At 37.6% G+C, this 21131-nt stretch overlaps 1 protein-coding gene across 1 annotated transcript; it reads right to left on the bottom strand.

Annotated features, from left to right (window-relative positions):
* Window positions 1-2064: 2064 nt before the first annotated feature.
* LOC127986042 (D(1)-like dopamine receptor) lies at window positions 2065-7924 on the bottom strand. The gene is made up of 2 exons (XM_052588247.1): window positions 7340-7924; window positions 2065-7230 (listed from the first exon to the last, which is right to left on the bottom strand). Exon 2 carries the CDS (start codon window positions 7005-7007, stop codon window positions 5667-5669), a length of 1341 nt encoding a protein of 446 aa, XP_052444207.1. The 5' UTR covers window positions 7008-7230; window positions 7340-7924; the 3' UTR covers window positions 2065-5666.
* Window positions 7925-21131: the final 13207 nt, after the last annotated feature.

The following is a 21131-nucleotide window of genomic DNA, read 5'->3' as shown; positions in this document are numbered from 1 at the left end:
TTAAATATGTTTTTGATGACGTGTTTTTTGCTTTTGTGCTTTTATGCTATTAATTCATCTAGCATCCAAAATATACCTACTAAAAATGTGAATATGCCATATATTGCTTGGCTACTAGTTACTATACTGTCACAGTAATTTTTAGAGAATACTAGTTAAATTTATTGGACCCTGGACCACAAAACCAATCTATATATATTGCTGAGATTCTACAGCATGATGCTGTTACAACTTTAAAGTCACAGTACACAGCTGGCATTTGCAGTTCTAAATAGTACTTGCAGTATATATATGACCCTGGACGACAAAACCAGTCTTAAGTGTTGCTAAATAAATAAGCTTTCCATTGATGTATGTTTTTTTTTTTTTTTTTTTTTGAATAGGACAATATTTGGTTGAGATACAACAATTTGAAAATCTGGAATCTGAAAAAAAAAAAGTTCTTAGGGATGTATATTACTAATCAGAAATTATGTTTTTATATATTTATGGTAAGAAATTTACTAAATATCTACATGGAACATGATGTTTACTTAATATCCTATATATGATATTCATAACTTCACATTGTTGTAACATAAAAGGTATATTAAAATAAGAATTAGGATTTTTATTTAGTTTTTTTTCCTGCTGAAGGAATACAGGAGAGAATGCATTTGTGTCAAACATTAATAAAATAATTATCTCAGACCTGAAAAGCATCAGTTCAATTTGTCACTGAGGAATGAAAATTAAGATATTCAGCAGAATGCCCTGGCTGCTCTGTTCTTTGCAACTGAAGTAGACTGTCTTACTCAAGCTTAAGTATTTTATGGATTCAGAATACTTGGAAAATAGTACACAAGTCATATGGACTACTTTTATTGTAACATTTTTATATATTTGATATTATATTTTTATATGTCCTTATAGGAGCATATAAATAACACATAAATTAGGTATAACGCAGTCAATATGGATGCATGAAAAAGTGCCACTTGAATATGCCTCTACATTTTTTTTAACATTTTCATTTCACTTTCCAAACTTTTCAAAGATAACATTTTTGTTAGCATGTAATTTCTGAAATTGTCCTATTCAGACAGGACTAGTCTTCCCTCAGGAGAGGTCAGGTAAATTAGAGTTTTTCCCATACTTACTTTATGATTTTAATCTCATATGAATTGAACACATCTGTTTTTCTCGCATCAGTATAAATTATGGAGCAGATTGCCAACTGTTCTTTGGATAAGTCTGGGATCCTCTGAGAAATCTAAACCCATCCGCATAGGTTTATGATTGTGTATAAATTTTGTTCACATCTTCTCCTCATTTATTTTGACCTTCAACAAATATTGTAACTAAAGCTGAACTCCTGCGTGCATCATCTTTATTATGCGCTAAAATCTTTTTGCTAACTTTCAGTGTAAAATAACACTTCAAGGTTCAAATTCTGCTGGGAACCTGTTTGAATATTGTAATTAAGATGAGTCTCTCATCACAGAGTGCTCACAGGTAGTAGAACAAATTAAAGGGGTAGTTCCCCCAAAAATCCAAGACAGGTTTCTGACAGGTTTTAAATAATGTTAGAATTCATTTTTCATTGATTTTTGGGTGAACCCATGTCATTGATTCATATCCAGGTGGATCAGCAGGGGAGTCAAAGTTAGTTCTTGCCCTTGAGTTACGGATACTGATGTTCTAGTCTCCTGTCTGACTCTCCCACTTTGCTCTCGGATAAAACACTTAATTTCACTTTACTCCAGGGGCCCAATGACATGTAACATCACTCCTCATACCTTTCATCGCACAGCCTTCTGGCCACAGAATGACAATAATGGTTAAAAACTAAATTAATCAATCAAAGGATCTGATATTTCCTTTTCAGTACAAAATGTTATTTAAATTCCGATTCAGGACACATTTCTTGCTGACAAAATTGTTGTCATTGATGGTGTAATCAATAACAATTGATTTTCTGCAAAGAGTTGACCTTTAAATAAAGAATTGGAAGTGACAAACCTCATAACAGATTCTGCGGCTTCTCATAAAGTGAAAACAAGGGAAAATATACAGCAAACAAGATTAGAAAAACAACATACACTTTTATTTAGCAAATAGAAAGGGGACATTTTATACAAACTGTAAACTAGGTACTGTAATAAATTTGTTGGGTATATCTTGAAGAACTGCAGCACACATATGAACCTGTACAGCAACTGTGATTTTTCCAGGTAGAACATGTTTCGGGATCGACATCCTTAGTGGACCTGGAACAACATTCCTGTCAACCACTCAGAGGTTTGGGGACAGGAATGGGAATATTCCAGATTCAGTACAAGTGAAGTAGAGTTGATGTTGATTACCACAAATATGAATTTCCACTTGTCCCTCATTTTGTTTAAAAAGCAAAACTTTGTATTACAGTTGCAATTAATGGGGCCTTTAAACCTTTTCTGTGTAAAGTCTTATCCAGCTTTACAGCTTTGTCATCACAAAAACATAAAATTACTGTAAAAATGTTGCAAACTATTTTAACACTTTAAAACTGCACTTTTTAACAGAAGAATGATTTATAAAACTATGAGCTTCAAATTTTAGTTTTCAGTCGTTTAAGAATTATCCCAATTAATGGTCATTAACAAATGCCTTTCTATGATGAGAGACGAAAAGTTTGTTTGCACTTGTACTGAACCCAGAGTATTCCTTCAAGGCTGGGGTTGGGGCTTCAAAAACATTATCAGCCAAATATTTCTGTCTGGTTTTGGGGTTAGTTCATGTTCACAAAAGCACAAGAATGTTGTTCCAGAACAAAACATGTTAATCCAGGAACATTTCCTACTTTATGGAATCACGGAAACTGGTACAGTGCTTTAACTGCATGACAAACCCACATGAAAACAACAAAATACATTTGTTTTCTCTACTCACAATTAAGGACTTAAAGATAAAAAGCACTTGTGTTCACATCTCTATTTTAACATCTTACAACGTTTTTGTTTTTCTCCAGTTTATGTTACAATGCGCTAATTTCGTTGAGCATCTGAGGTTAAGGTTGTGTCACCTTGGAATGAATGTCCATAAACAGTGGTACAATGCAGCTGATAAAGTTATGATCCAAGGGGTTTGTGCTGCCACTGTCACACTGTATCGTTAACCCTCACCATTGTCACCAACAGTCATTTTCAACCTCCTCCGGAAGAAACAGAGAAAAACAGCTCTCAACCTGAAATCACTGGTTTGTCTAAGTATTTAGAACAGCACCTGCAAAATCAAAAGATAAACCTGCAATCTTTGGTTAAAAAAAAATAAATAATAATAATAAAAACTTGGCTTACTGTTATTTTATTCACTTCTTAATTAAAATACCACCCATGATTCCCCAGTGTTTCAGGGAATACCTTAGCATTTGCAATAAAAGAAGCACCTGGAACTTTTCAGAATGTCACAAAAGTTGATTTTAAATGCGAATCGCCTCATTGGAGAAAATAAATCTGATGTTACTTAACTGACTTGAAACCAACTATCTTATGTATTCCATCATTAGCGTTTAAGCTAAAAATGCTAAATGCAAAAAAAAACTTCCTATAAAACATATAGCTGAATATTTCCACAGCAGCATTGTGAAGAACGGGTCTTTGACAGGAGGATTAGTAAACAGAGTCTTCTGGAAAATTCCCTGGAGCAGATGTCCAATTTTAGACAAATATGTGTACTGAAGTCTGTTCATCTAGTCTCTCTCTCTCTCTCTCTCCAAGTTGTCCAAGTCACACAAACATATTTACTCCATTCATATAGTTTGGAATCACACATATAGAGTGGTTGTTGTTCATATCTGTCAAGCTTTTAGAAACGAGGAGAGTATTAGGGTAAGTGAGAAGGAAGCTGGCAAAGGCAGCTGATCATGATGTCCTCAGCATTTTGGCACTGGGTATTACCGAAGGCGAAATATGAGAGGCTTTCTCTTTATAGTCAATGTGAACTATGTTGGTTATGAGAGTCAATGTGAACTAAATTGGTTTGGATCAGTTAAAAAGGGGCAAACTGATCTGAAAGCTATCTTGATTGATTTACGGTAATCATTTTGGTCTGCATTTATTCCTAGTGCACTCTGAGAACAAGCTCATGTGTATCAGTTCAGGCAAATCCTGATGTTCAAGGGAAGCACTCACTGGATGGTAGGCTTTGGAATTAACTTAGATCAAGGGCAGTTGCATAACATAACAAAACAGCTCAACAAATTATTAAAACTAGGATGGCAGTTTATACACCACAGATTCTGTTTGGGCAGGGAGAAACTATTTAAAATGGTTCAATTGTTTCAAGGCAAATTGAGAGACAATGTACCTAAGGATGTGACATATGTTGGTAACCATACTCCCACACATCTGACAGCTGACATAACAGTTCAGGGGCTGGGTTCTGCACAATACCTATATGCATGATGCAAGATGATTTTCATCCTGGATATGCTTTGAAGTGCTAGACAGACCTACAGAGTGCTTCTTATAGTGTTTTCGGAAAGGTCACAACATCTTTCTTAGTAGCTGGACAGATGCATTGCATAAGATACGGTTACAGTTTTTCTTTATGAATTAGAGTTATTTCAGACTGTCCTAGAGCAAAGTTCATCCACGTAGTTGGCAAAAGAAACTGTTTAAAGGCAGTTGTGGTGCCTGGAACTACTTTTGTACATTTAGAGTGGATGGAATCAAAGAGGAAAAGCAGAGCTAGGATCCACATGAGACTTCTTCTATCATTTAAATAGACTTTGATGGATACAAGTACACCAGCATGTCTCTTGTGCACAGGGTTTAAAATAAAATATTTTTCCCTTTTGAAGCGTGCAAATAATGAAAATCAATGAGATTACCACTGGGATCTTATTTTCGCTGTGCTGTCCTGCGCTGTGACAAGCGAAGGGTTGGCAGTGAGGAAGGGGGCTGGGTTGGGTAAGGAAGGGGTCTTTGACATCAAAATATAAAAAAATTACATCCAAATATTATGGCCACTTCCACAGCTGATAAATCGCATAGCAGAAAAACCCACTGCTCTTCGACTTCTTTGACATTAAACCAATGCACACGTAGAGGACTAGGATGAGAATAGCTACTGCTCTCAAGTTACATTATGGGGTGGTTTGCACATACAATTTCACAACTAGCAGCGTTAGGAGATGTTGACTTAGCCAACTCTGATAAATGGTGAAAAATATAAACAACACTATGTACATTTTATTGTCGACAGTAGACACAACCCAATTTCTCTACTCGTGAGCCGTTTACGTAAACTCACCTACAAGATATTTTACTAGTGACCTATCTCTTGTCCTTATATTAACAACTGCAGTTCTACCACAACCACATGGGCATGCGCATGTATACACATTTTAAATGCATAACATGTATACATATGCATACATGGTTTATTCACATTACTTTCCATTTATGTCTTGCCATAACTGACCTGGTAATGTCAAACATTAATGCTGCGAATATTTTGCAGATAGTTATCCAGCATAAAGTGCCTTCAATTGGAACATTCTTTTGTTTTCCGCAAGTTTCGTGTAGTCCAAGAAATGTTTTTAAGGTCTTCAGTGAAGCTTTTTTTTTTTTTTTTTTTTTTTTTGGATTCCGTACTTTATTGAAACTAGGGTTTCTTTTTTGGGGTCAGAATTCACCCAATACTCAGCAGATTATGGATTTGTGCTGCCCATTTTGTGTTATGGGGTTTATCTTTTCTAGCGAGACATCTGCATCGCTATCCAAATTGCCTGACATGGAAGGTGACAGTTTCTCAAAGGTCTTTATCCCAGAGTCATCCTCCCTCTTCTGGTTCTCCTCTTCCTGGCAGAGGATGCTGTGAGGGATCACATAGTTGCTGTTGATACCCTCCTTGGGGATTTGGCCCTTACGCTGATACTGAGAAGTGGATGGAGGGCCACCATTGTTGTTGATACTCACAATCTCTATAGCATTGCTGCCAGGGCAGAGTCGATGGCAGCCCAGCAGGATGGAGAATGCCTTTCGGAAGTCAGCATTGAAGGCATAGATGATGGGGTTGAGTGAGGAGTTGGCCCAACCGAACCAGACAAACACATCAAAGGTGGTAGAACTGATGCACAAGAAGTCAGAGCTCTCGTTGGGGTTACAGAAAGGAACCATGCAGTTCAAGATGAAGAAGGGCAGCCAGCAGCACACGAAAACGCCCATGATGACCGAGAGGGTCTTGAGAACTTTGGTTTCACGCTTGAAGGACATCTTGAAGGAACTTTCAGACTCCATATTGCCGTTGTTTCCCATGCTACTGTGGCGGTTCTTGGCGCTTTCGGCTGCTCTTTCGAGTGCCGAGATCCGGCGTATCTGCTTCTGGGCAATGCGGTAGATGCGAGTGTAAGTGACCAGCATAATGGCCACAGGAATGTAAAAACTGATCAGGGAGGAGGAGATGGCATATGTCCGATTAAGGCTGGAGTCGCAGTTATCTGGGGGAGGCTCGCTGTAGGTGCCGTTCAGCTCTGTGTAACTGGTCGCTTGGGCTTTGTGCCAGTTCAGCTGCACGGGGATGAAAGATATAAGGATGGACAGCGTCCACGCCACACTTATCATGATGAACGCCACCTTGGGTGTCATCTTGCGCTCGTAGCGGAATGGGCTGGAAATGGCCCAGTAGCGGTCCACGCTGATGACGCACAGATTCAAGATGGAAGCGGTGGAGCACATGATGTCAAAGGCAACCCAGACATCGCAGAAGGCACCAAATGGCCAAAACCCTACAATCTCTGTGGCCGCTTTCCATGGCATCACTAAAATGGCCACCAGCAAGTCGGAAATAGCTAGCGATATAACAAAGAAGTTGGTGACTTTTGAGCGCAGGTGCCGAAACTTTGTGACCGCAGCGCAGACCAAAGTGTTGCCCAGCAGGGTGGTCATGATGAGGAGCGAGAGGAAACAACCAGTGAGAACTCGCTTCGACGAATTGCGCTGCGACACACTGCTGTCCAGGACCGTGGAATAGTTCATATCCATGGCTTCTTCACCGAGTCGATTGAGCAGTCACCCCATAATTCCATCCAGAACTGAGAGTGCTTACACAGAAATCTGAGCAACTAGTTGAACTGGTTTGTCTAACGCTATGCTGACTGCAGCAGTCATCTTGAAAAACACATCTCATAATTTCAATGTAAAAATCTCTTGAGTAGCTCAAAAATAGACCCATGAACTCCCACAGATCTTCCCAATGAATATATGACTAAAAGAAGAAAAGGAAAAAAAAAAAGACATACATTTAGTCTAACTATCACTTAATATTGCTTAAAAACAGATTAGTATCTAATTATGTCTGTTTCTGCTTTCAGTACCTGGTCAGCAGTTTGTTCATCGTCCCACAGCATACTCTCCCAAACAGATTAAGCAAACATAAGCAGGCGTGATGATTAGCCTTATATATGAGCTTATCGATAGTCTATTGATCGGATTGCCGCTGCGTTGGTTTGATTTGTCCCCGTTAATGACAGCAGAAGCGCGTCCGTGTCATGTTGTTCCCAAAGCAGACTCTCCGTTCAGAAAGAGCGCGGGTGACAGTTCGTTTGAGAAACAGCAAGAGGTGCGCATTTCAAGATTTCTTTTTCTCAAGTGCTTTTCCAAAAGCCTTCACTTAACAGATAACAAAGTCTTTTATTCCTCTCTGCTTGCGTTTCTGTATACATCCTGTACTGTGTTGTGTTCAGCGCATCTCGATTCTATTGATCATAAACTGCAAACGCACCAGACTCAACAGTAAAGTCATAGTCGCAATTTGGCGCACTTCTCACGTTTCAGGCGACCGATTTGTCCCCGTTCCATCTTGCGCGTGAAGAAAAAAACATATTCCTGCCGTTAGATTTCCTTAAAAGTGGTTTTAAAGCGTTTGCGTTGGTTTTGTAATGAAAGGCTGTTGTCGTCCCATGCACATCATGTGGAATTACAGCTCATACTCTCTCGTCTTGTCGCGCAGTAGAGCGTGAATATTCCTGCAACGTCAATTTTACAGCGCAAAAAAAAAAAAACTAAATGAAAAAGAAAAAGAAGAAGGAAAAAACACGTATCTATTGAATGTATTTATTGATTTCAATTTCTTCACCGTTAAAAATGTATGTCTGTCTCTGGGGACTGATGCGAATAGTCTTGAGCATCATCAGGTTTGTTTTTGTTAGTGCAATAGTTTCCTTGAGTTTTTCAGAAGGCTTGCAGTCAGTCTCTTGTGCTGGGCTTGAACTGAGAAGCTCTGACAGCTCTGAAGTTATGGCAAGCCATTTAAACATGTATTCTATCAAACTAAATTTATGTTACTATGTAGGTTATTCCTTAAAAAAAAAAAGAAAAAGAAAAAATCCAATGTAATTTTACTAGCAACTATTTAGTAGACACCAACACTTATTCCATTAAGTGTCCTTATATGATTAATATCTAATAATGTAGTCAAAATCTTTTTTTTTTTTTTGTATAATTCTTTTTTCAATTTTTCAATAAATTGCTTTTTGTTTTTCAATGAATTCTATGGTGATCTGCGGTTCATATATCAGATATCCACTTCATAGTCCAACTGTTACTCATAACAGATATCATACAATTATGATAGATATTAGTTTATCATAAACAGGTACTATTATTAGTAGCAAATGAATTATATAGATGAAAGTTTCTAGTCAAGACTAGATAACTAACAAGTAAATAAAAACATAAATATAATAAAGGCAGTAACACAATAGTAGTTATTCTGAAGAAGTAAACATTAAAATGGTTTGCAATACTTAAGTACCTTTGTAGGAGGTGACCATCAAAACCGCTCATAAAGGGTTATTAAAATATATATCATGGATGTAAAATTTTTCCTAGTAGATAATTACACACTATATATTTTTTTTATTTTAATTTTTCTATCGTTATACATCAATATACAATACAGCTTAATACCAATACTTTATATGCTTTCAGAACATGGAATGCAGTTCAGATGAAATAACCTTAAAACTAGAGCAGAACAGGTTATTTTTAAGAAAGAAAAAAAAATCTATGGCTTAAGCAGGCTTTTGCATATGGAATGGATCAATGAGGCCATCTGCTGGAACAGATTATTTAGGGTTGTGAATGAGTGTCAGTATGACAACATAGAAATCGGATTCCCTACAATCACCCTGTCACTATAATTCAATGTGAGAATATAAAAAAAAAAAAAATAAATAAATAAATTATATATATATATATATATATATATATATATATATATATATATATATATATATATATATATATATTCTTAATTTTGAAAATGAATGTCAAAATATATATTTTTAATAAAAAAAATAAATTAATTTCATTAAAAAAACAGGTACAATAATAATAAAAAATAATTCTATGGTATTTTGATATATACTGTGGTCTTGAATGATTAACATATTTAACAAATGCTAATTATCCATTATCATACAAGGTACATGTCCAAAAAAAACATGATACATTAAGTTTTTTTTTTTTTTCAATGAAAAGCAAATATTCTGTGCACAGAATTATAAATGTTTTATTTACTTTAATTACTTATGCATTGTAATATAGGCTAGCTTCAGTATTCAATACTAAGTCATGTCAGATGGTGTGCTTCATCCACCAGAACATTAGGTTAATGACAGTACCTTGGACAGCGGCCGCAAATGCATTGCCTGGGTTAATAACTCAAATCCTAGAGCTTAACACAAGCCTTCTCATTGGACTTGCCTGACTCTTAGTACATGGGGGTCAAGCTTTCCATTTGTTTCAAATGGAAAGATTTGATAGCCATTCAGTTAGAAGGATTTTCAAGTTCATTTAGCCATAGCATAAAAGTCAGCAAGAATCAAGTGACAGTTTCAGGCCACAGCACACATGAGCCTTTTGTGTCTCTGTCAGTGTTATCGAACCCTTGATAGAGTTGTAATATACCTTCTAAAGGTAAAGGTCCTTGACAGGTTTTGGCTTGTCAAGGACAGCGAGGTCGAAACTTTAACTTTATTGAAAGGGTTTTGAAGTATTAGTCCTTAATCACCTGTAACACTTTAGTGACAGCTAACATAAGCTGAGAGCTAATGATATGAAATTCAGCTGATAAGACATAAAGTTGAGGGAAAGATCTGCCTTTCTGCTTGATATCTTCACTGCTCTTTACAGCTGAGTGTTTTCCAAGAAACGCAGTGAACTTAGAAAGAGGTCCAGGGAGAGGACAGACAAACACAGAGCTATTGAAGCGTTTAGTCGATTCCTCAAGTATATCAGAGGCACAATTATTTTCAATGAACAATCTTCACACTAGAATGAAATGGCTAGACTGGTGGGATTTTTCCTAGGCTTAACAGTGTAAAACAGAGACTGATATAATTTACTTGGTTGTACCCAAAAAAGAAAAAAAAAACCTTGATGGCAAAGCAGAATGCAACAATGTTTGTTTACGTTACTAATTAAAAATACTAAATATCTAGAGACCAGAGATTTTAGACTTCCATTAAGCAGCCAGCCCAAACACTTTAGCGTCATGGCATTTAGTATTTCATATGCACTCGAAATAAAGGTTCCAAAATTTTCTATTTTTTCTTCTTCTTCTTTTCTCACCGCAATGCAAGAAGAACCATTTTGGGTTCTCCAAAGAACTTTTAAGTAAAGAGTTTTTTTTTATGTTAAGAATGTTTTAATAATCTAAAGAACATTTTCTATAAAGAACCTTTTATGTAATATAAGTATTTGGATATTAAATGTTCTTCATGAAAAAAAAAAAAAAAAAATGCTAATAAAGAACAGATTCATTACTGTTTACAGGTGAAGTAGGAGTTTGGTGCCTAAAATATCACACTAATTTCACCAAGGTGATAATATAATAAAAAGTCATGTTATCCTTCAATCTCATTTTGAGTTGTTTCAAACCCGTTTGAATGGCTACTGTTGAGATAGCACTGAAAACTAGGGCTGTCATGCTCTTAAAAGTCAAGTTGCCTGAATTTGTACAAAACCAGAGTGGGGTGGGGGGACAGACCGAAAATTTATTCATTGGTATTCTTACCTTTCAGCAGCTCTCAAATCTTATTTATGCATTTGAATATGCATATATTCAAATTTACGAACTGCACCATGAGAATCAATGATATTTTCCATGATTTACATCAAACCTGGCATGGCACTATATTTGAATTTCCAGTATGCTAAATTTGAAATGGGGTCGAGGAGACAATTATTACATTCTGGTCAGTTTCTGATACAACCCACACACACGCACACACCCTTATTCAATAGTATGGGGTTGGTATGATTTTTGTATTTTCTTTATAATAGAAAATGTTCTTTAGATTATTAAAGCGTTCTTAACATTAAGAAAAAAAAAACTCTTTACTGAAAGGTTCTTTAAAAATATTAAATATATCTTAAAGGGTTCATCAGATGTACATAAAGTTGATATGATTCGCCTTTTCTAAAAACCTGCTAGTTAGCAAGTTCTGTGGATAAAGTAAACAATATCATGAGAATGGCTGGGCACACCACGAAAGATAGGGGCGGGGTCAGCAGAGCTCATTAGCATTTAAAGGGACATGGACTAAAAGGGCTTGCTGAAAACAGAGCTGATTTTGACATGGTAAAAAGGGTGTTTTTTTACACTACTGAGAAATTTTAACTAAAGTATGCTATAGACTTTTCATTAAGACCCTAAATAATCCTATCAACTTGTGGAAAATGGCCATCCAATGATCCCTTTAGGATATATTTAATATGTTTGTTAAATCAAAATCAATCAATCAAAATGTTAGTGAATGGAGAAATTATTCTGTTAAGTTTCAAATTTACGATTATTACTTATTTAGTATTGATTTTCCTGATCTTTAACAAGAATTTAAGAAACTGAGTAAGTTAAACATAAAAAAAAAACAATTAAAAATAGGAAAATCTGATTTTACCAGCATGCTGTGGTAAATAAGGTATAAGGACAGTAAATGTTGAAATTAATTGTTGTTGTGTGTTTTCGCACAAACTTAATATAGAAAGACATCTGATATTGGTATGTTTTTAGACAAATTATTTCACAATTATTTGCTGAATATTAAGTTCAAAAGAACAGCATTAATTTGAATATAACTGAAGACAGGTTATTTCTTTGAAAAACTAGGTCAGCACTAATGTAGCATCATGTTTTTTTTTTTGTTATTCTTAGTGTCATTTGCATCTCAAATGTATCTAAACGATGTTTAGATGTTTTGACTGGGAAATAAAGACAGAAATACTGATAAGAAAATAATTTTATGCAGTGTGGGATGAACAGAGATTCCCAGAGCTTTACATTTGCACAGCTGCTGTTTTATAGTCAATTGCTCTCATTAAGTTTAAAAGCAGCAGTTGGCACACTGGGGCACAGTTTCGGACCATTTTATATCAACCTCTTTATTTGCACCCACTGTACAGACAGAGCTAAACACTTAAGCTTTTCTTGTCATGGTATCGCTAATCATTTGGCTTGTCTAATGAAACTTTCAGCTGCCAAGAAGAGCAAAGATCTAATTTAAACAGGTTACTGTGTGTCACCCAGATCCTCCCTCTCATCAAGATCTCTTCCGAGATTGCTCGAAATTATGCAGGGGATTTTTGAGATACAAAGAGTGCAATTTCACGTTGCAACCCACTGCTTAGAGCAATGTCAAGCTTATGACTTGGAACATCAAGGACCACAAATCCTCTTTGACATCTCGGTGCATATCTGACTCTTGGTCTTCGTCGGGTATTAAACGAGCGCAGAGATTCAACATCCAATTCTAATCCTCCCATTGAGGGCTGTCGTATTACTACACATCACTCACTCTACACTATATGGTGGGTTTCATGTCCATTACTAGTTATGATTGGTGATGAGTGTTTTTATGGGGCACTTGGTTTGTGTGAAAGCTGAAAACCTTTGTACTGTATTATGGCCTTTTGAAGATTTTCCCTAAGGCTCAGAATGGAGTTCAAATCGAAAAGGCAAGAAAACAGAAAACCCCATGAGGCACCTGATGTGCTTTTCTCTCGTGGTAATAATTCTCTTGAGCATATCATTTTAAAGAGGATAGATTCCCTGGAGAGGGCTATTCATTTCCCCCTCAGTACCTGCTAACGGATGTTTGCTTTAACCTTGGCAAAGGAACAGTGTTCTCCTGCCAACATTTTTACAGATACATTTGGTATTGCCCAGCACTTTCCCTACAAAATAACAATAACATATTCTTCTGTATTAAAAAAAAAAAAAAAAAGTCTTATTAATTCTGTATAAGTGTGTTAAAAACAGAAATACAAAATGTGATCTTTTACATTTTGCCAATAAATGTATTGATATTGTATACACAATAATATATATTATGTTATGTTACTATGTAATTTTATTAAATATTATTACAATTGAAATGAATTGGTGAGGCACAACCGATTTATATTCTAAAATATTTTAAAATGTAATTTATTCCTGTGATGGCCGAGCTGAATTACATTACTCCAGTTTTCAGTGTCACACATTCTAATATGATTATTTTTATCGATGTTGAAAACAGTTGAGCTGCTTTAAATTTTTGTGGAGAAGAACGGCATTAATTTGAAATAGAATTAAATAGTATTTATCTTTATTAATTATTTAATAATTTATTTATAATTGCAGGTATAACTGTAGGTCTTTGCATCTCACATTTATCTCGGTGTTTAGTATTTTATCTTTTATAATATTATATCTCTTTATAAATAATTCAAAAGAACATCATAAGTTTGGCATAGAAATATTTTCTAACATGATGCATGTCTGAACTGTTAATTTAATGCATCCTAGCTAAATAAATGTATTTTCATAGATAAAATATACTGATACATCACATTGCCATAATATGTATATTACATATTGAATTTTACACCATCAAATTTAATACCTGATATTTTGCTTCAAGATCCTTCATCTAACCTATGCTTTTCACACAGCTTCTGATTCTTACTTTTTTTAGGTTGCCAGCAGGAAATAGATGGGACTGGTGTGTGTGTGTGTGTGTGTGTGTGAATGTGTGACAATATTACCATTTACAGGCACTAGTCACTTCTGTTCCTTTGTTTTCTGAATATGATGCTCAAGTCAAATAATATAGCTCAGATATACAAACTATAATGTATATTTTTTTTAAAAAGGAGATAGGTTCCTCAAGAGGGCTACTCAGTGTCACCTCAATATCTGGAAAGTGATGCTTTATTTAACCTTTAGGTTGTCTTGTTAAGCACTCCTATTGATTATATTTTTGACTTCATATCGATCCTGGGTCTTGGATGGATTTCATGAGCATAATGTCAGGAACTGTCTGCATCCCGACAGTTCAGGGACCCTCATACACTTGGTAAATGGATAGGGCAGGTGTGTTGATTGCCTATTCACACACACAGAATGAAGTCACACAAAGTCATTCTACTTACTGCCTCTCTTTGCTGTTGCTCAAATCAGGTAATAGATGAGCAATGAGAGCAATGAATAGTGGGTTATTCAGTCTCAGCTCCTGACAAATTATGTGTTTTATTTTTTTTATAGCTATAGCAAAACTCAATTACATCTCTACATACAGACACAAGTCTATGTGATCACACACACACAGTTTACATACATATGCACATTTACTGATGCTCAAGAAAGCAACACAATGCATTAAAAAACGTGGGTTTAAACAAGATGATGTGTACATTCTTCTCATTTTGTTTAACGATCATATTTTTTTCATTTACTGCTGGACTTCATAAGCTACATAAATACTTACCTTTTTACTAGAATACAAAATGAGTACAATGTACCATGATCATCCAAACATCTCTTAATCTGTGGCCTTCTTGAGCATCAGTGCGTTTTCACCTTATACAGTATATCAGTTATGTATGATGTGCAGTTGTCCTCAGTGTTAAAGGGTGGATTTCAAAAGCATACAGTCAATGTTAGAAAGGGTTCTAATATGCAGATGATGCTGGAAAATCAATGAATGTGCAGGAGCTGGAGGATTTTTCTGAAGAACAGCAGGCAGTTGAACTGTTCAGGACCAACAAGGGAGTAATGAACAACTCAAAATCTCAAAACAGAAAGACAGTCGTAGATCATCAAGGAAATGACACATAGTATTCAGATTCAAGGGTATATAAACTTTTTCATGTTATGTAAAATAGTTTTTACAGGGAAGTACTAAATAAAAAAAATAGCATGAAATTTTGATGATCCCTCTTACTTTGTAAGGGGTCTGTAAACTTATGAGCAATAATGAGCACAACTGTGTGTGTGTGTTTGTGTGTGTGTGTGTATATATATATATATATATATATATATATATATATATATATATATATATTATATATATTAGTGGTGGGTCGTTATCGGCGTTAACGTGCTGCGTTAATGTGAGACTCTTATCGGGCGATAAAAAAAAAATATTGCCGTTAATCTATTCTCAAAGTTGGGTTGGGAGCTGGGTCTATACTAAGCAAGCTATGATGACTTTCACCTTGATATTTTATATAACCGACTGGCTGAGGCCAGCCTAAAAAAATCCAAACACAAGATGCGGAAAAGCTGAACAGAGTAGCTGGTTACTCGCGCGTTGCGTTCGGTGCGCACGAGAGAGATCGAGAGCCGCGTATCACGGACAGCGACACTGAACCAAGCTCTCTTCTGCGAAGTTCTCCTCGAAGTCCCTCATGTACCTGAACGAACAAATACAAATCGCAGTTTGAACAAACAAAAAGATGTGAAAGAGCCCAATTCAGTACTCGCGGTGTTCTGGTGTTCAGGGCTCACGCAGAGAAAGGCGTCTCGAGACGCTAGAACATCGAATTTGCTTATTTTTGCTCTTGTGCCGACAAATACATACAAAATATGTCAAAATATCCACCTCGGAAATTATGCTCGAAAAAACTGTCAGTTATTTCTTAAGGAAAAGTAAACAGTTGAGGAACAAAATGGGATGTGTATTATTGGATGCGTTCATCGTCTCTTAAAGTGACCGCGCCTAATTTAGCTACTGGCTGCTGTAATGTTAATCCAAGAAAATGAAATTGAAAAACACTCACTGCTCTTGACTGAATTACTTTGTACTTTGTAGTTTTAACAGTCGAACCAAAAATTATTCAGACACCAGATATAATTTTTGATATATATATATAGCTCGATGTGCTTTCACACAGGACACGTTTGCAGTTCGCTACTCGGTACGTAAAAGATCGCTGCACTGCTTCAGACGCAACGCTCCTGGAACGCAGCTGGAATACGTTAACATGGGTGCGTAAAAAAATATGCAACGCATACGTATTGCAGACGGAGTATGTGTGAAACAGGCGTAAGGTTGTTTGCACATTGTGCAATGTGGAATTAGTTTACAGCTTTTTCAAGCACTTTGTGATGCATTTTGGAAACAGGAGATGAGCCCTTTTTCTAATGCACCACCTAGCTTGATAAACCCCTTCTCAAAGACTTACTGTTTGTCAATTTTATTTGGGTAACACACATATTCTGAATGCCTTCAGAATTCGAATGAGTCATTTTAATCTAGATTAATCTAGATCAATCTATATTAATTTCAAGATCACAGTGAGATTAATCTAGATTAAAAAAAAGAATCTATGCCCACCACTAATATATATATATATATATATATATATATATATATATATATATATATATATATATATATATATATATATATATATATATATAGCCAAAAGATCTGCCCCTGCAACACACTAGCAACCACCCACTACGCAGACAAGTGTAGCAAGTTGGGAAGAGAAAAGTATTGATTGTGTCTTGGGTTTGTATGATGAACTTCCCAAAACTATTTTTCTTTGTTTTTGGGAACTATCGGTTGGGGTGTTTGTTGTGTGGGACATTTATCAGTGTTGCGCGCTATGCATTTGGAGTGCGTGAGTTACGTCATCCTCAGTTTGCGGATAGACGCTGGCGAGGAAAGACGCACTTATTTTCTCTCGCTCTTCCTACTTAATGTTGGTATGTAAGTAGAGTTCATTCAATTAAAGTTCGTTGATCATTGAGTACAATGTTATATTGAATCGATTGTACACATGCATATTGTATATTTTGAATTTTGTGTGAGCTTTATCGGACGCACGTGGAGTGAACTAACTGTTGATTTGTGCACAGTGTGTGATGTGGGAAGAGGTTGGCGCAACGAAAAATATTGATCAAATTGTCCCATATGTTTCCAGGTATGTTCAGTTCTTCAATTTAACCAGCATAACGTGATCTAATTTTTGTAAATTGGGTTTATAATGAATATGTGGATTGTGCTTTTGAGCAGATATTGTATATTTATTTCTCAGATTCTATAATACATTATATTATGTTACAGCCATCTACTACACTGGTTTTGCAGTTCTATAGAGTATAATGTGGATGTGTCTGATGTTTTGAAGGAAAAACAATAACATTATTCTTATGTGTTACTATTGATATGTTTGAAGAATATATACACATCCAGCCATTTCATCACTTTATTTTTCCTTTAACGAAAGAAATGTATTATTTGCACAATAATGTATCTGCTACATAATGTTAAATATGTATACAAGTGAGTTACGTCATCCTCAGTTTGCGGATAGACGCTGGCGAGGAAAGACGCACTTATTTTCTCTCGCTCTTCCTACTTAATGTTGTGTGTGATGTGGGAAGAGGTTGGCGCAACGAAAAATATTGATCAAATTGTCCCATATGTTTCCAGGGCGGGTCAATAAATTCAGCTGTTCTCAAGCCATCCTGTTGTCTACTGTGTGAAATTCGTTATGTGCAGAAAGGGATCTGCTACATAAAACTGGTGCCGTGACCTTCTTGGATACAACTGATCAGCCAGAGCCGATCGCCGGGTGTTGTTCGGTTTCGTGGAACTGTTGCTGCGCCCTCCCTGGATTCAGAAAGCCGGCCTGAGTCGTCTGCCAGGTGTCAAGCCGTGGATCGAGTCCTGCCTTCCAGTGTCAGCTAATGAACTTTCCTTGTTGCATACAGCTCTCTTACATTCTTAACATTGACTTTCGAACATTGTATTACTAAGACACCGAGTCAATTTATTTTGTTACAATTTGGACAGTAAGATGTACAATATGTCTACACCAGTCTTGGGGAGGGGTAGAAGTTTCATCAGCTCAGATGGTGTTGTGAGACGTAGAGAAAATGATCAGATTCGAGATATTAATTTAGGCTCTTCACAGATGGAAGGAAAAGTCAATGCTGGTGCTTCATCTTTTACAACTGCCCCAATATGTGATGATTCTCGTTTGCAGATAACAGAGCTACTTGAAGAGCTTGGTAGCCAAATTGGCGATAGTATTTTGGACCGGCTCTTAGCTGATCGTAGTGCTTCTGCTCTGGGGCATCGGACTGCCCCCGAACCAGTTAAAAGCGATCTAGCTAGCACTACACTTGACTTATCCAGGTTGAATCTGATTGTACGTTCTGACAATAGAAGCCCTCCTATTTTCCGTGGTGATGGTACGGATAAACATACTGTTCATGAGTGGATAGAATTAATGGAGGTTTACTTACAGAAGTGTGATCGCCCGAAAGCAGAGCATTCCATTGAGATTTTGAACCACCTTTTGGGTAGAGCTAAAAACATTGTAAAAGTGGGGCTAAAAAGTAATCACTCACCTGACATGGTTGTTACCCCTGAAACCATTTACAAAATGCTCTTACGCTATTTCAGTGAGACCCCAGAATCTTGTCTTCCACTGGCAGACTTCTATTCTACAATGCCATATGACAAAGAAAGCCCTGTTGACTATTGGGTCCGTCTCAATAATGCGGCCGAAATCGCTGATAATCACCTACAGAAAGAGGGTAGTCGAATGAAGAACATTTCACAGGAAATTGCAATGATGTTCATTAGAAACTGCCCTAATGTTGAACTTTCTAGTATGTTCAGGTACAAGCCTATCACGAAGTGGTCATCAGCAGAGGTGCAAGAAGCAATTGACGAGCATCAAAGGGAGCTGAGAACCAAGAATCCACATCCTTACTCTTTCCCTGGCAATTCGATTCAGGTAGCAACTGCCGCCGTCAGGCACACAGAGGCCTCTACAGGGGACAACACTGCAGTTAACTCAGCAGCGTGCATCCCTGGTACCCATGCCACAAAGCCTGAGATCGCCACAGCGCCTCCACACACAGCCTTGACTGACACTGGTACATTAGAGCGAGTGCTCAGCATGCTGGAAAGAGTGCTCGAACGCACTAATGCGCAGGCTGCTTCTGATAGACCGCAAATACCTTCTTGGTCTCGTCCATCCAAATGTCGTGTTTGTGGTGAGAGAACCCATTCCACACGGTCACACTGCATGTCTGAGAAAAGATGTCTAAACTGCTTAGAAGTTGGTCACCTGCGGAGGGATTGCCCTAAGAAAAGTGCTGAGTATGGGAGTCGCTCCCAGATTCAGGGAAACTGACACGCCTGCACTTGGGAGGGGATAGTGTGGGTGAAGAAGTTCAGACCCTCCAAGATGATGCATCAAACATATATGAGTCTACTTGTAAAACAGTTACTAGTGATAATATGGTCCTGTTTCAGAATGTGACGCAGCTGGCACGGGCAGACAGCCTTTTCTACACCGACGTTCTAGTCAATGACAGCATTCCCCTGAGAGCATTGTTAGACAGTGGCTCTATGGCTTGCACCATCAGTGAAGTTGCAGAAGCTCGCTTATTGGATGCAGGTATGTCTCTGGATCAGTGTGAGATGCAGGCCAATATTATGCTGATTGGATGTGGTGGTGTTCAGGTTACGCCGAAATGTATATATCAGCTGAAGATGAGAGTGTACGAGTATGAAGTCAGTGTACCCACGCTGGTTGTTACAGGACAGCGGGAAGATTTGATACTGGGCACCAACGTCCTTAAATTCATCTTGAGCCAGTTTAAGCAGAGACCCACATACTGGCGTGTCGTAAATAGGCCTGAATCAACAAAAGATGCTGAGGTTGAGCAGTTCCTTAATGTACTTTCTGGTCTTAATAGATGGAGAGGTGATGAGATGCCTGACATCATTGGCACGGCCAAACTGGTTCAAGCTGTCACGTTGCTGCCAAGGCAGGAGCACCTGGTGTGGGCCAAGCTCCCTCCTACAACACCTATTTCAGAGGGTAGTGCGGTGTTGATTGAGCCGACTAAGTCACCAACCCATAAGAAGGATGTCATCATGGGACGTGTGGTGGTTTCTATGACTGCTGACAGGTGGGTGCCAGTTAGGATGCTTAACCCAACCGACAAGTCAATCACTTTGAGGAAGAATTCTAAAATAGTCAACGTCTCTCCATGTGTGGCGTTAGAAGATTTGGAAATGGATGGGGAGCAACCCTTTGATACTGTTACAGCCCAGAGTCAAACTGTGCATGACGGATCACACAACCCAGACTTCCAGCATGTCTTAGAGAAAATGGGATTGAGTGATTTGGACATAGATTCTTGCGAAGCGTCACTTCAATGGAAATTTCAGCTATTGCGCTTGGTCCAGAAGTATGAACACGTATTCTCAAAACACAAGCTAGACTGCGGGAGAGCTAAAGACTTTGTGCATCGCATCCACCTGTCTGACCACAGGCCTTTCCGTTTGCCCTATCGGCGTGTGCCGCCAGGGCACTATCAGAAGTTACGGCAAGTACTGTCAGAGATGGAAGAGTGTGATCTCATTCGTAAATCCAGCAGCGAGTGGGCCTCCCCCTTGGTTCTCGTGTGGAAGAAGAGTGGAGACCTACGTATCTGCGTTGATTACCGTTGGTTAAATTCACGCACTATTAAGGATGCACACCCTCTTCCTCATCAAGCCGACTGCCTCGCTGCTTTGGGAGGGAATGCATTGTTCAGCGCAATGGACCTTACGTCCGGCTTCTACAACATCTCCATGTGTGAGGAAGACAAGAAGCTTACAGCCTTTACCACACCTCTAGGGCTCTATGAGTTCAATCGTCTTCCACAGGGACTATGCAACAGCCCAGCGAGTTTCATGCGGCTTATGATGAGTATATTTGGTGACCAAAACTTCCTTACTCTGCTTTGTTATTTGGATGATCTTCTGGTTGTAGCTCCCACTGAAGAAAAGGCCTTGGAAAGGTTGGAGATGGTCTTCGGGA

Source organism: Carassius gibelio, chromosome B21, assembly GCF_023724105.1.
Source record: "Carassius gibelio isolate Cgi1373 ecotype wild population from Czech Republic chromosome B21, carGib1.2-hapl.c, whole genome shotgun sequence".
NCBI lineage: Eukaryota > Metazoa > Chordata > Actinopteri > Cypriniformes > Cyprinidae > Carassius > Carassius gibelio.
Note: the sequence above shows the minus strand (reverse complement) of the source record. Positions and strands in the feature narration are given on the sequence as shown.

Excerpts from the sequence above, each read along its gene's own strand:
- LOC127986042 (XM_052588247.1), bottom strand. The coding sequence starts at position 7,007 with ATGGATATGAACTATTCCACGGTCCTGGACAGCAGTGTGTCGCAGCGC.